The following is a 16,258-nucleotide window of genomic DNA, read 5'->3' as shown; positions in this document are numbered from 1 at the left end:
AGGGGACACCGGGCGGGGGGGACGCGGGTTCCCCCGGCCCAAACCGCGCACCCTGTGCGACAGGCCCATAATTAACCCCCATCACCCCACCCAGCAAGGAAACACACAACAAAATAAGTGAAAAAAAAACTTGCTGAATAAATACATACACATTTTTGACATGTCAACGATTGGCCTGTCACAGCCTTCCATTTGATAACAGTTCTGACTTCACTTAACAAGATTTATTATTGTTTTATTTTTCAGATTGATTGTCCCTGCCTAGATTTTTCTCCCTTGTGCACGTGTGAGTGTGTAGCCTTGAAACAGACCTAAAAAGCACGTGGAAAGCAGCAGAAAAGGGTCAATGTCGCCTTCTTCAGGTCCATCAAATCGTATAAAGTTCCCTGCTAGAGTTTACAGGTCTAAAGCTGTTCTGCCTGCATTAATGCAACCTGTCTGAGATGAACCTGGCAATTAGACAGTAAAACTGAAAACACAGAGAACTAAGATGATTTCTTTTTTTCCTAAGGACAATCATGATATTAATTTACTGCCTGTGAAACCTATTAGTCTGAGAAGCCCAGAGCGTAACACTGAGAAGCAGAGCAAATATCCTCCAGGCAACGGCAGAAAAGGCTTCTCCCCATTCCCTCTCTAACCATGGGCCTAGTCTAGGCAGATTTTTATACCTACCAGCTCACCATGATCTCTCAGCACTTTCCAAACACCCTTTTCTATCAGCCTGGACCCCACTGCAGAAGTAGGGAATTTGCATTTTGGTTTGGAATCTCAAATAAGAAACACTGAATACAGATCTCCTCTAAGTACTAGAGAACAGCTCTCTGATGGCCTACTCAAGTTGGATGCAAAGAAAATTATCAAAACTATCACTGAGGACTGGAATGAGGCCACTGGGGCCTCTGGGTTATTATCCAGACTGATCAGAGCTGTTGACAATCTGAACAGGGGACAGAGCTGAGAGGACTGAGCAGTGAAGCCCTCCTGACAGATCCAGTTGTTCTCAGCCTTCCCTTTCTTAGATTTTATCTGATTTTACACCGACATGGTCTGTGTTTGTCTGGGTATGCACACTCCTTTTAGCTACAGTAACTGAAAACAGGGAGGCTTTTATCTCTTCACTCTAACCCCAGAGGTAAAATATCATCAGCGGACTTTCCTTTAGCTAACCAGAAGCACTTATATTGCCACTGCTGCTGTCTGACCTTTGTGATATGCTTCCAAGGACTGCAAAGAGGTAAAGAATCAGATGATCTTCAGGCTCTTATTACTGAGTTTCATCTGGTATAACATTTAACTGCTATGACTCCTGGAGTCAGCTCCCCGATTGGTTTACATTTGGAATTGTATCCAAGAATTACTGTCCAGTCCCATATACATGCTGTGGATGAAAATGGGCTTTCAGCTACTTGGAGAGGGAGCTTGTGACTTGCCTCCAAAAAGCTGCATTTCCAGTCCAAGAAAGCATTTTTGTAAAGCCAATCAATCAGTGAAGGTTCAAGTAAATCGCATTTCCAAGACACAGCGGATGAGGAGCAGAATCAAAAACGAAGGCACAGAATCTCCTTCCAAATTCTACAGCAATATTCCTAGATATTACCTGCAGTATCAGAGAGAGAGATCTTCCAGTAGTGGAGTCTTAAAATATTGTTAAAAATCAATATCCAAATAGCTTTGATCAATGCCTTAGAAACTCTCAGTAGCATTCCCTGTTTCCACTCAAAGTCAGCAGTGAGCAGGGCCAGGGAAAGGTCCTTCCTGTGAAACATGGCTCTAAGGGTCAAGGAAAGACACTGCGATATAACGGGTTCCTTTGGTGGTTGGAAGACCTTCGTGATAGTGGGTCAGGCGTCCTGGATGCATAAGGGTCCACCCCTTCCGCGGAGCTCGAATGGAGCAATTGTAGCGCAGGAACCGGCAGCCTCCTCCCTGGTGGAAACAAAATGAGACACACCAGCTTGGTAAAAGCGCTTCAGGGAAGAGGCTCTGCCTTCTCCTGGCAGCCCCTCAGGAGTGTGAGAAGGTGCTTGGGCAATCTCCTATGTTCTGTTGCATTCAAAAACATTTCTACCATACCCCAGTCTTTATTTGCAACCTGCGGTGTGAAGTAGGCAGATATGGATTAGGAAAGGGTTTTCAGCTGCCTGGGCTGCTCAAGGGGCCGTACTGCACTCTTGACACACTGGCACACACTTACCTCATAGTCTATTCCAACTCGGTTCAAAGCAATGTTAATGGTAAAGGTGGAAGCATCGTGATGGGGCATTAAAGACGGCTGCTCGTCAGGTTTGTAGCGAACTACAAAGGCCAGCTCAAACTGAGCCTGCAGGAGAGAAGAGCAAAGTGCACTTCTGTTACAGGGCTATACTAGTCCATGGCTATCGAGCTGCAGAGCCCAGTGTAATATTTAAAGTGCATCTCACTGCTAAGAGAGAAAGGCAAAAATAAGGCAGGAAAATGTCATTGTGAAATGGCATATTTCCTGCTGCATATACTTATGTCATACTCCAGGATCAGTGCCTCCATACTGGGAAATACTGTGCATATTGCTAGAGGAGTCCAGCAGACTTTTCATAAATTTGGAACTAAGAGGAGGTGCTGAGATGATCACAAGCTTTGATGCTCAACTATACATACCTTGGTATAGTATCCTGGATACAGCTTCTCAGTAATGGGTGCAATATAGTCCAGGAGAAACTTATACCATTCTCTTTCAAAACCAATTTGGTTCATGTGTATGTCAATAGTTGGGACGTTCTCATATCCTCCCTGTATTCTGCTGTCCTGAAATAGAACCATGAAAACACTCATTACAGGACTGAAAAGCATGTGCTTCTGGTAACTACAAATAAATATGATATTTATTTATCAGAATTTCCAGGATGGAAAACTCATTTCAAACAATAATTAAACCCTAAGGTAAACAATATCACCATCAGAAGGGCTGAACACTGTAGCTTCAGAGGACACTAAAGAGGACTCAGAAAGATTAATTCACTTTTAAGAACACAGGCAAAATCACAGAGTTTATCAAGAACAAAATCAGAGTATTTCCTCTGGTTTCCTGGTTTAACTGTGAGGCCTAATGCCTTCTTACAGGAGTCATTGCTACTACCAAATACACACAGATAATGATGTGACCCAGAAATCAAAAAGCTCCTGCTTTTTCTTACCGTGTTGTCACCTGTGGACCACTGGCCATAATGTTCCATTTCTTCCACCAGCTCATCACAGGCAGTGTCAGTGAATATGGGGAACCAGTAAACGTCTGGGCAGGGCTGCAGAAAGTAGATGGGTGAGAACAGCAGAAACAAGGGCAGGTGCTTGAGTCAAAAGGAACAAGACTAAACTGACTGTAGATTGAGTCAAAGTGGAAAGTAACTAAAACATTGAGGATAGAAATTTGTCTTCTGATTTACACGCCTCACTTCCACTTAAGAGAGCCGGAAATACACTTCTACAAAAATGATTTAGCTCTAGATATACTTTCAAGGTCACATTTCCTCTGGATTTGAAAGACTACGAGGTCATGCTGAACCGCTTATTCCCAAGAATGACAATAGTGATGATATCAGCATTGTCCTGACACCAATCTCCCATTCTGATGGATAAGAGCAATGTTTTCTTACCACTTCTACCAATTTCCCTTTCAGCGCTGCTGTGTAGTTTTCATGGATGTACTTTTCTCTCCAGTCCTGCAGTTAAAGGATAAGAAAACCAATTATTTCTGTGGGGCCTGCTAAAAGAGGGAATGAAAGGCCAGGCACTTGTGCGGGAGTATTTCATGGGCTTTGAAGATCCAGATATTATAAATCGCATAAACACCTTCTCTTTAAATTCTGTGACTATGCTACTCATCCCACCTGAGAGACATCGTTATTACAAAGCCTGGACCCTCTTTATTGGTGAAGCTACTCACCAAATCTTCACACGCCACATTGTTAAGACTGCAGGTTATCTCACCTCAGGATTGCTGAATATCTGCCAGAGGTCATTGTGGAGGTGAGTTGTCTGATAATTCTCCAAGGACAATATGTGTCCAAACTGATGCCGATTTGTCAGGTACATAAAGACTCCCTGCAGAACAGAGGGAAACAATCAAGCTTTGTTTCCAGGCCCCACATTTCTGTAAACCACTGAGATTAGGTTTTTCCTTCTTACCCTGTCAATCCCATTTAGAACAGCCATGAATAGGCCCAAGAACAAAAATGTTATCTGCATTTAGTGGTCCCCGGCTCTGTGTGGTTTCACAGCAAGATAGAAATCCCACACCGTTCCAAGCCTGCGCAGCACTGAGCAATGCCAGCTCATCCTGTCCCATGCCCCAGCAAAGCTGAATGCCTTGAAAATACTTGATCTTGCCCCCTCCACCCTGGCACGCAGCTCTCCCCTGCCAGCCTCTCCTCGACTGACCTGATTCCGAACGTTGTGGCAGAAAGCCATGTCAGCATCCAGCTTGCCACTGTGGAACAGATCTGTCTGGTCAAGCTCCGATCGCAGAGCCTTGGCTTTAATCATGTAAACGCTGCTGATGTAGGGAACATTCCAAAGCCCGCTGAAACACAGGGGTACAAGAGTAAGATTTGAAATACCACTAAGAAAGGAACTGCTGGAGTTGATGGGATGGCAGGCAGCACTGCAATATCAGCCAGGCTTGCCTAAATAAGCCAGCTCAGAACAGTAAGGAGAAATCATACCAATAGGAATTGTCATTTCTATTTTCCAGGAAAAATCACTTATATTGCCCAGAGCTTTTAAGCTGCTCAAATACTAGTATGCTGTGAAAACAATCAATTGCTACTGTGGGGTTTGTTTCACTAGGGGTAGAATTAATGGCTTGAATCTCTTCCCAGAGAGATCAACATATTTTTTTTCCAGTGATTTAAGAAAACAGAATAAGCCAAAAGTGTCTAAGCTGATTTCCAGTATTTATCACATATATAATGGCCTAACAAAAAAGGCGGCCCCTCAAGAATACAAATGAACCAACAATTATATTTTTTGAATTTTCCATTCAAGGATCACCTGGTATTTTATGAGGACTATCTGATAAAGATTAAACAGCACTTCACAGGATTTTCAGGATGACACTAACTACAAGCCACAAGTGGGAAAACATGACATTAGTAAAATTATTTCAGCAGAGTCAGGACTCTTAAACCCTTACTCCGATCATAAGATGATCTGCCCAAAGTAGGTTATGGTCTCTGCTGAGGGGAGAACATAAAGCTGCTTCCAAATGGTAGTACAGACTTCTTTTCCTTTTCTATACACAAAGACTGTGGTTCTTTGACATTAGCTGGTTTGATGATAATGTGCTGCAGCACGCTTTATATTTGAGAGATTATATCAGCAAGAAACATTTTTGCAAACTCACACCCTCCGCCTTTGAACAATATCCACATAATCTTCTGAACGGGCGTAGTATCCATCAGGGCTCAGCGCTCCCCAGAAATTTGACCACAGCTTCTCATGCCGGCTCACCAGTGGGGCAATCACCATCCTGTGAGCACAAACAAAAAGGAATCGCAGGACAGGATGTTACCACAGGAAGGAAAATATTTACAAACCACAGAACTGTAAGAGCTGGATTCTCCCTCACAGAGTTGCTGCTTCTGTCAACTCTGTTGGAATGAAATTCCACATAAGAAAGGGCAAGTATAGTCACAATCTCCTATCTAACTGCACCCTGCAACAGGTCCCTTAGAATCTGATTTGTTCTAGTGACTATACAAAGACAAAACTAGGGATGATTTACATCTACTGCCTAAAACCCAGGGATTACAACTACAGTATAAAAAGACCAAAGAAGAGGTGTCTCTCTAACATTCCATCTCTGATACATTTCTCCTACTGCCTTACACATGTCAGTGATTAAAGAATTCATTGTATACCTTCTGTGAAAGGTGACCAGTAAGGATTGCTCAGAACAAAGAACTCACTTGTTCTGTTCTATCAGGATCCTTAGAGTCTCTGTGTTCTTCAGAACTACCTCAGCATCCAGGCTAAAGTAATAGTCACAGTCAGGATCCTTTCTGCACAAATCCCTATAGCCAGAGAAAAAGAAAAGTCACATCAAAATCCTCTTAGAACACAGCAAGACATGGGACAGAAAACCTTGTAGACTAAAGGTCTTACGGGTGCTCAGAGAAGTTCACTTTAACCTAAAAACTCAGAAGGCTAGCATAGGACAAGCACATCAGAGTCAGGATCCAATAGCACACACTGAGACACAGCCAAAAATCAATATTTAGCAAACTGTTTCCCCAGCACAAACTGAAGAGGTTCCCATTTACTGTCAGCCCAAATACAGACCTGAGCTCAAACACCTCCCAGTCACAGACAGGAAGATACTCTGCCACTAGCTTTTAGTTTTACTACACTTCTCTTCATGGATATAGGGGCATATTCTTTGTGATCTGTGACTGGGCACATAGATTGCTTGATGAGGGTGGGAGGTACAGGGCTATCGTCTAACAGAGCAAAGAACCGAGGAGAACTTGGTTTCTGAAATTGGAGAAAGGGAGCTGGCATTTGGCCTGATTTTTTCCCCAACATATAATGGGCAAGGAGAGTTAAAGCTATGAAAGTTGAAAGAAAAGGGTTACTGAAAGAAGAGAAGCATCCACTTGACAGTGACAATACTCAGAAAAACTGGACTGCCTTAGTCTGGACACAGGCTGACTCCACTAGCCATCAAGTATGGCCTCTTTGCTTACATGCCCAAGTTACGTGCCACAGCATTCTCCACCTCATCATCTGGTCCAATCACTTTGACGGCTAGATATTCCTTCCCATGCTCTTCAATAAAAGAGTCCACCTGCATCGAGTGATGTTCCTCCTATGCCAAAGGAAAAATAAGGAAAAATAGATGAGATGGGTTCATTCCAGGCTGCTCAGCCTCCTGTTCTTGAAAATGCCAAACCAGACGAGCAACCACTCTTCCAATTTCCACATCTTTACCTCTGGACAGAGCTATTTTATAGGTGCCATTGCAGATGAGACCTGGGATTACAGAGTCTGGAAGCCTAGTCAAAGGCTGCAAAGGTGCCCACAGGACAGAAGGACATATACATTTTCCCCACATTTGCTAAGACCTTCATAGGCCAACATTACTTACGTGGTTGTGAATGAAGAGCTGGATTCGTTGCTTTGGGTAATGAAGGTTACGAAGCCGTAAGAAAAACTGGGAGAGGAATGGAGTGGGCTGCTCGATGAAAATGCCAATCAGAATAATTGGCAATGCTTCATCCTACATTCAGTGAGAGAAGTGATGGTTCAGGTAACACATCAGACACTTAAGATCCCATTGTAAGACCCATCTTGAGAGCTTTGAATAAACATCAGCATTACCTTAAAGCCTGTGAGGCTGCGCAGACCTTCATCACACACAGTGCAGCCCGTCTCAAATGTCCATATTTGAGGAATGTAGTTCCCCAGGTAGTTCAGCTGCAGCTGCAGAAGTGAATTTGCCATGTTAGGCATTACAGAGCAGGGGAGTTTCTCTGCATCCACCCCCAGTGTAAGATCACGTTTCATCAGAGCTTCATTTAACTTCTTCTTGGACTAAAGAATCTCAAAAGCATGACAGCCTGAGGGTATAATTACATGCTGATCTTTGAACCAGGCCCATCTTGCAGCTATGGACCTGGACCACTTATTGTTTCTCAGATGCAGATAGGAAAGTCAGTATATGGGAAGACAGTAAACTAATACACTCAAGCCTAAAGGATCACTGCAACAAATACATACCAAATCTTTCCCGCAGGACACCCACTTACCTTGGTGGGTCCATTTCCATGAATCACCACGGGCAGGGTGTCATATAACAAGTTTCTTGCTCTCACTCGTGAGTTTTCAAACTTCATAACTACCTCATCTGCAAATGACATTGCCATCGTGTTATCAGAGGAAGGCTTTTATTGATAATCCAAGCTCCATTGTTATAATGAGCACGAGAGCCAAAAACTACACTTCCATAATAATTTTTTACCCGAATGGAATAAAGATGGAGTCGTGCAAGACTCTAAAGTGAAAACATTAGGCAGTAGTGTCAGGAGAGTAAAGGAATCACTTTTGCCAGGACTAGCAAAACCAATGAGCAGGTGGTAGGGTCAGTGAGCAGCACAGACAGTGTCTGGCTGCATCTCGCATCCTGTGCATTCCACACACTGCTATGGAGCGGACAGACAGGAGAGCCCCAGGCAGGGCTGTGTGTTACTACTTGCACTGAAGTCCCTCCCAGCCTCAATCCCCAAGGCTAATGCAATCTGACATGCTTGGAGATCAAAGGGGCAAGGAGATGTAAGATGGAAAACCTGACCTGCATTTCCCCAAGTGAATAGGGAATTACAATGAGAAACTAATTTGTTGCAGTGGAATTGCAAATAAATCCCAGAACTCTGGCAGAGGCTTTTTACTGAGGCTTATTCTGCAGGGACAGGAATTTCCGAAATTTAATCCCTTCAGCCACAACACAACTTTATTTCTGGTGTCGGCATGCAGTTGTATTCCAAGGAGAAATGAGCTTCCTTCTTTTATCTCACCTAATGCTCCATTTAGGTTTTGGAAGATCCGGCTTCTCTGGTCTAGACTGATGTTGATACTTTCCTTTAAAAGAATTAGATAAATAACCCTAATTAAAACACATGGGCATCCTTTCTTTACATGTGAGAGACCCGACGTTGAGTGAAGATATATGACATTCCTGTACTCATTTCCATACTCTCCAGGCTCTGAAGCCTATAATACTCCCAGCTAATCCTCATTTTCACTTGAATCTGGGACAATTCACCATTTTCTAAAACAATTTAAGCATATTATACTATGCAAAACCATGCAAATAAACAGTTTAAAGCTCTCGTGGGTGCGCCAATAATAATATGCATCATATTAATGAAGTACACTTGCAGCACAGTCATATAAAACCCACATATAATATGCAGGAACGCCAAGATAGCAAAAAACCTGCTGTGAAGATGGCTTCTTGCCATCTATCCACAGGGCAAGCGTTACCCCAAATGTTGCCCCAGGTATCGGTGTCAAACCAGAACACAGTCAGGGTGCAAGGCCAGCTTGTACAATCTTTGGTTTTATTCCTTGCTGCAAGTCACATTCTGACTAGATTTTTGTCAGATTAAAATCCAGCTGATTTAACAGAGTCAGTGTCCCCCCAGGCACCTATTGAGACGGATTACTGGAAGGGACAGCAGGGTGCTAACATCCGCTCTCTGAATGCCAAGTCAGTGGAATTACTCAGCCTTTGTGTGGCACAGGGCCAGAACTGCAGATGAGAACATTAAAGGAACTGGTCATGTTAAAACATCACAGGCCACATTCAGATTTGGGGAAGTAAAAAAGTGCAGCTGTTCTGAATTTTTTGCCAGCCCTGCTGGTAAAAAAGTGCAACTCCTTCTCTAATTAGTCTGAAAGCAGTTTCTTATTTCTAATGCTCCCTCTTGACGTTGCTGTCACAGTTTGCCTTCTTCGTTCCCATGCATTGTGCTGTCCCTCAGGGACAGGCTGCACCGCATAACGCAGAACTGGGCAGGGGCAACAGAAGCAGAATCAGTCACACTTCAGGTTTGGGTTTCACATCCCCTGGGTTGAGGCTGGTGAGTTCTGCCACACTCAAGAGCTTTAAACATCAGCACACACAGATACCAGCATGAGTTTCCAGTAAGACTTGTTTTAAGATACCTTGACTTTAAAGATAAAAACTGCTAATAATAGAACCAAGGTGTAGCAGCAAGAATGCAAATTTTCAGAAGAGAAATGGGTAACTAGACATACTACTGGCCTTTTGCATGTAAGCATGACAGAGTAATAACTAAGGGGCAATATGTATGCAACTAATTTCTTTTACTGTCAGCAGGGACACTACACAGAGGATTAACAGCAATGCTTCTCAGACAACTCCTAGTCTCAAAATCCAGCTACACCTACCCTTTTTTCTGGATCTAAGAAGACATTGGTATAGAAGAGTTGGTCACTGTCATCGTCCTTCCCTTTCCACTCCTCCATAAGTTTCTTTAGGTTTGGAGCGTAACCTATGAAGCCTGTGGGAATAAGTATGAATATGTGTTGCAGCCCAGACAACTAAAAAAGGAATGTTCTCCTCTAGACACATGCTCTCACTTCTTTCACACAAAGTCTCGCTCCACTCTGCAGTGCTGCAGGGTTATACCAGCTTTCAGCAAAAACATGTATAGACCACACTTTCTGACTCAGAATGACACCAGGATCAAATACGTAACCTTTAGCATCAGAAAAGCTCTATCTATAGGGATGCTTTTTCCACAGCTAGTCACTTGCTACTTCTCCCAAAGGCCCTCTAATAGAAGGAAAAAGCTGAGAGAGGTTCTCAGCTAAAAAAAGATTCTGCATCTTACCTCCAGAACCCAGGAAGCGCTTTCCATCTCGCACCTGAGGGTACTTGGCTTCCAACTTTCTGTCAGGATAGATGTAGTTCTCTGCTGAGAAGACCACCTTGCTCTTGGCTTGTTTGAACTTCTTCAGCAGTTCTGTGGGGCCCGATGCAAAGAGTACATCATAGCTAGAGCAAAAGACAGACAAGAAAGGGACAGAAAAAGTATGGGGTCACAAAATGAGATCAGCACAAAAAGTTTCTAGGAACAGCAACTTCTTTAGGAATCTCTTTCTTTTAGTTCTGCTTCACAGTATTACTGTCCATTTCCCTTTCCACATTTCTCCAGCAGACTAAGTCTCGCTCTCAGGATTGTGTTGCAGCCTGCCTCACCTTACAAAACAAATAATTCTGGTAAGAAAGGCCTGCCTAGGATCCATTTAAATTGTCTGCTCATTCTCTGCAGATGGAGGCAGCCAAATTCCACCCTGGCAGGAACAGGTATAACACTATCAACTTTATGCAAGAGCTAGAATCAGCCTGTTCTGGTCAGACCTTCCCAGCTGCCACGGATGCAGCTCTGAGCCACTCTCTGGCAACTGCAGAGAATTCAGGGGGAAAAAAATGGACGAGGTCTGGACACACCTTCCAAAAGCAATCTACTTCACAGTTCATTTCTTCTTAGTAAGAACCTGTCCAAACAGCCTTACGATTCAGTTCATGGCAAATACTTTCCAACCCATTACCTGTCTATGAAAAGGATGATCAAGTCTTCCTTATCAGCATACTGCTTCAAAGCTGATTTCAAGAGACGGACCTTCTGCCCACCTCCTGCTGGCTTCTTGTCATCTCCACCCTGCCATTCCTCATCCAGCCCCAGCACCTAAAGAATGACAGGCGCAGGGTCTATTGAACAGGTCACCTTCCCAGCAAGACTCACAGGAAAGGACCACAACACACAACCTTACTGGTCTTGATAACTCCCAGTACAAATCCCTTTGACCAACCACCACTGAGCCATCACCTGGATTTTGTAGTTGAAGAATTGGGCTGATCTTCTAAAGCGCTGGAATCCCTCGGTCTGCTTGGTGGCAACAGTAAGAACCAGCAGGTTTTCTGCATACAGGAGAAAGCACAAGAGACACATTCAACTTGCACGGTGTCCACTACCAGCTGTTCCATATTTAACTGAGGAGCTTTACTATCAGATATGGAGCCAAGGTAGGGAACAACGGCCCTAAAAGTACTTGACAGATTTGACAAAGAGAAGTCAAAATCCAGCCAAGAAGCAGCAAAGTGACTTTCCCACTATATTCTTAAAGTCAAACATGAATCCAACAACAGAACCAAGGAGCCCTGACTTTTGCAGTCTCTGCTGTTCACGGACACAGGTTACGTCCATTCTATATAACATCAGACCAAATAACGTGTGGACATAGCTGGTGTTTTACTGGAGGAACTATCACAGGGGACAGAACAGGGCAAAGGTGCCCTCAAATTTCAGTCTGATTGAAGAACTCAACACTAACTGCAGCACAAGCAAGACTGTTCCTTTGCAGTGGAGATTAGAACTTGGTGTGGGGTATAAAATGGGAGATTGCAAGAAGACACAATTTCATTGCCTGAGTTATGAGCTAGAAAAAGAAAATATAATGCATTGAGTGTTTTTTTTGCCCTGCTATTGAAAGCTACAATTCTCTTCTCTCACATAGGGTATGGAGAAAATTAAACTTGAGATAAATAATTGAACTACTACAAAAATGCCCATTTGGAATTCATCTATTTAGTGCAATTGGCTTCCTGTCCCCCACAGAGCTGCTTTTTTGTCACTCAGCATTGACTGGGTGTAGGGAACACCAAAGTTACACTGAATATTATTATTCCCTCTCCATGGCTGGTCCAATTATCTTCTGCATTCCTGAGGCGTTTTTCAGATTTTTTCATACACATACAATATGAATTTAATTCTGCCATAACTTTCATTTACATTCTCCTCCTAAATTTACTTTTCATTTCCAGTCCCTTAAAAATGACAAAGCTAAATTCAGAAGTTCCCTTTCAGAAGTTTCTCTATAGTCCCACTGGAATATGATTTTTATGTGGAAGCTCTGGTTTCTTCATTGTGATGATTAAATGCTCTACTTCATCTTAACATTCCAGCTTAAGTAGGAATTCATATAGGCTCTGGCAGCAGTGCTTAAATGTGAATCCTGGCCATTCGATTTTAACATCAGAAAATACCAGGAAAAACTGAAAGCACAATTTCTTGGCTTGAGCGAGCTACTTTGGAATAATGATTTTTTTCAATGGATGTACCAGATGCATCTTCCTAGTGTAACAAAACTGATATTGTTTGATCTTTGGGAGGAAGGATCTAAGAGCTTGAGTCCTAGACAGACCTGACAAAGGCAGGGGGTCAGCTCTAATTGTATTTTCTTAGGCATTGACACAAAGGGAGTAACAAATAAAAGAATATTAATCCTGCATTTGTGTGGTTTTTAAAAGCAGATTTTTAGATGAAGTGCATTCCTAATCCAGCTCCTACAGCACATTCCAGTTCCTTGTGTCCTGTCCAGTCAGAGGGTGCAAACAAATGAGTAAAATATCTCTCTCCCCAGGGAACACGTTAAAGCCATTATAGTTTCTCGCCACAAACCATGGCAGCTTTGTTAAAGGGCTCGGAGCTCGTGGTTTCTGAGAACGCGAAGATCATGCTGCCAATGCAGAGTGGGGCAAATGTGGGCCTGCCAGAGAGGAATGTGAAGACAAACATCAAATTCTAGTACCTGAAAGGAGAGGAGAAAGCATATGATAACGATAAGAGAAGAAAGAAAAGAGCCTGACTGCTATGTAATTATTTCAGCCTGAATTCTCAGACATCTCATGTTAAATGAATCGCTAATTCATTTTTATGTCGCTACCCAAAGAAAGCAACCAGCTGTTTATGATCCGACTGTCAGAAGTTTGCTGGACCAGATGCGAGAGCTAAAGGCTCGCATGGACAAACGGGAAGCGGTGTCCCACTTCTAAGACAGAAAAGGTTTCACTGTGCAGCTTGTGAACTCACTGATGCACGGAAAAGCAGGAGACACCGTCCTCCCCAGCAGAATTCCACATTACAGATTCCCTTCTTATTATTCATCTAGTGGGGTAGGACTCTGAGAGACATGAAGTTCAGTTTCTGTTCTGAAAAATCTCTGCAGTAGCAAGAGTTTTCCATCCCAAGAGACATTCTTTCTGTCCAGTACTATGAGCTTGTGCTGAGCTACACTGCCCCCGCTCTTTCTCCTTTAACCCTTTTTGCTCTTTCTCAAAGATTTTGCTGAACACTGGTGCAGCTGATTGGTATTTTGGGAGACAGAGCAGTAACTCTCTTAATCTCAGTCACACACAGAGGCATTTTAAAATCTCCAAAAGCAGATTTATGCTTCCCTATTTTCTGTGTCACAGTTACTTTTCATATGTAGAAACAGCAGCCTGTTCTGTCAGGCTGGGCCTACTGGGCCCAGGGACTCCTTGGGCCATGCTGACAATTAGAAATAGTACAAATACAGCTGCATTTCAGGACAAGGAATTAATTTATCCCCAGGCTGTGCTTTGGGCAATCTTACTGTGCCCCTTCCTGCTAAGATAGTGTCCAAGAAAATACCATTAATACAGAGATCAAACAGAAAAAAAACCCCAAAAAATCAGTGCACAATTTAATAGTGGATATAATCTCTATTAAATTTACATTTATGAAAGTTTTTTTAAAGATTCTATTAACTACAAATAACTATGCTTAGAACTTTTGCAGAGATCTAAAAGAATGTACAAGAGAGAAGACAGGTATCATTAGTCTCATATTACTCTGAGGAAGCTGAGGCACAGAAAAGGTAAGGCATTTTTTCTCTGAGCATGGCAGAACCAATGGGTTCAAGAAGCAGTTAATTCCAAATCCCTCTTCCTAATCAACATGCTTAATTGTCTTTTCCCACCACCCAATTTTATATCTCTAGTGCACTCTAAAACCTTACTAAAAACCTGGAAGATTTGGGATGTGTAAGGAAAACAGGATAGCACAGAGAGATTAACTTCTATTTGTCTGCTAGTTATTCTAAATGCTGAATTGTTTTCTTTTAGTTATGCCATTGTAGCTCAAGTACTGCCAACGCTCCCATGGATACACATTAACTGCATTATTGTTAAGTAATACGTAGTAAAGGAAATTATACCAGAAACACACATTGTGAAGAGAAATATTGTAGGTAACAAGATGAAATCTCCACTTAATTGCCACTTCTCTAATGAAGCCAGAGATAATTATTCAAACTTCTTGGCAGAGTGACAGTGTGTGAACCTCTTTGTCGGCCTGGCTGACATTCTGTAGCTGCCCTGATCCTCTACTGTTTACCAATTACTCTTCACAGCATCTACTAACTGTTTATGCTGGGGATAGATTTACGTTATTTTCGGAGCATCCCGGATCTCAGGGCACATTGTGGCCAGTCTGGGATCAAATGCTTTCTGTTACCAAACTCTTGAACTGAGCAAGTTAAAAAGCAGGAAGGGCTGACCTGGGTGGGACGCACTCCAAGGAGCTGGGACTACTTTAGTGGGATGAAATGGGTGTCCAGGGCTCACCTCAAACTCAGAGCCGTGAGCACTAGTCTGGTAGCTGAGGCACTCGAGAAGCATGTGCAGACACCCCCGCCAGCTTCGCACCCCTGAGAACTCAGCTCAGGCTCAGACCAAGGGCTCAAACTCCACAGTCTCGCTCGGGCCATGCCCAGGACAGCGGTGGCACCTCCAGCCCGGCCACCAGCTCCCCCCGCAGACTCCCCCCTTACCTTCCTGCGCGGAGGCGCCGCCGCCCCCCGGCCCGAGCAGCGCCAGGACCGCCCAGGGCAGCAGCACCGCCGGAGGCACCATGGAGGCGGCCCGGGAGCCGACACCGACCGGCGGCTCTAGAAAGCTCCGGAGCTGCCGGAGCCTGTGCCACGCACCAGACCCGCCCGGCGGGGACGGGCGGAGGAAGCGGGAGGCGGCGGCTCCTCCTCCCAGGCCGCCCCGGCCCCCGCAGGAGGCGGGGAAGCAGCTGGGGCCGCTCGGGGAGGGGGAGCAGGAACCGCTGGGGCCGAGGCTGGAGGGGAGCGAGGGAACATCTGCGCTTTGCAGGAGGAAGAAAAGTGTACTGAGCAAACGTGAGGCTGTGCGGGAGCAGGGGGCTCGCTCTCGGCCCCCCACTGTAGCTAATCAGTATTCTCCGTGCTTCACCATAGCATCCTCGCACAGAAGTACCATCCCTGTGCACTGGGAATATTCTTGAGAGTGTCCAAAGCAGTTTTTGTTTCTACTCACTCTCCCCAAAGCAGGAATTCCCTCATCATTACCAGGCAAACAGAACAGTCTTCATGCTGAAACGATGCACTGCAGGCAATGATCCAAGGAAATACTAGTTCTCCCTAAGGTGGCGATTTCAGGAAACTTCCTTCTGCAAAGGCGCCAGTTTCACTAAAGAAAGAAAACAAAAAAGAAAATGGAGTTTCACTTTAGATTTCTGCAGTACTTTGCAGGCCATGATAAATCTTTAGCAGCCCCAACACCGTAAACCAGAGCCAAAGCAAAGGTGTTCAGCCCCTCACCTTCAAACCTCCGACTGAGATCTGTGACTCAATCTAGAGTTTTAAAAACTACAAGTTTCTCATTTTAATGAAGTTAAAGCTCTCCATTCTAAAATGAAAGGGGTTTTGCACACTAGAAATCATGAACGCACCATTGTTTATAGTGCTGTTACTCAGACTGGTCCCTATTTGATAGCTCTGTTTGCATTTTGCAGCTATGCCAACCCAGCAAGCAGATTTTTTTTCCTGTTTCTATGTTTGTCCTGCTTTGTGCGCTCTGGCTGGGGTG

The 16,258-nt window shown here is 43.9% G+C and overlaps 1 protein-coding gene across 1 annotated transcript; it reads right to left on the bottom strand.

Moving 5' to 3' along the window:
• Window positions 1–39: 39 nt before the first annotated feature.
• On the bottom strand, window positions 40–15,340 carry PLOD1 (procollagen-lysine,2-oxoglutarate 5-dioxygenase 1). The gene is made up of 19 exons (XM_080358668.1): window positions 15,196–15,340; window positions 11,391–11,482; window positions 11,113–11,249; window positions 10,392–10,555; window positions 9,946–10,058; window positions 8,547–8,610; window positions 7,782–7,879; window positions 7,354–7,455; window positions 7,121–7,252; window positions 6,720–6,841; window positions 5,943–6,047; window positions 5,378–5,503; window positions 4,414–4,555; window positions 3,964–4,077; window positions 3,630–3,695; window positions 3,174–3,278; window positions 2,638–2,784; window positions 2,198–2,323; window positions 40–1,929 (listed from the first exon to the last, which is right to left on the bottom strand). The coding sequence occupies exons 1-19, from the start codon at window positions 15,275–15,277 to the stop codon at window positions 1,774–1,776; spliced, it is 2,193 nt and encodes a 730-aa protein (XP_080214794.1). The 5' UTR covers window positions 15,278–15,340; the 3' UTR covers window positions 40–1,773.
• Between the last annotated feature and the right edge of the window lie 918 nt (window positions 15,341–16,258).

Source organism: Nesoenas mayeri (assembly GCF_963082525.1).
Source record: "Nesoenas mayeri genome assembly, chromosome: 24".
NCBI lineage: Eukaryota > Metazoa > Chordata > Aves > Columbiformes > Columbidae > Nesoenas > Nesoenas mayeri.
The sequence above is the reverse complement of the archived record's forward strand: the minus strand, read 5'-3'. Positions and strand labels throughout refer to the sequence as shown.

Bases quoted from the DNA above. Each gene is read 5' to 3' on its own strand.
- PLOD1 (XM_080358668.1), bottom strand. From the start codon at position 15,277: ATGGTGCCTCCGGCGGTGCTGCTGCCCTGGGCGGTCCTGGCGCTGCTC. The intron at 4,078-4,413 runs GTCAGTCGAGGA...TCTGTTCTGCAG, and splicing joins GCCACAACGTTCGGAATCAG to GGAGTCTTTATGTACCTGAC. The intron at 1,930-2,197 runs GTAAGTGTGTGC...TGTTTCCACCAG, and splicing joins GAGTTGGAATAGACTATGAG to GGAGGAGGCTGCCGGTTCCT.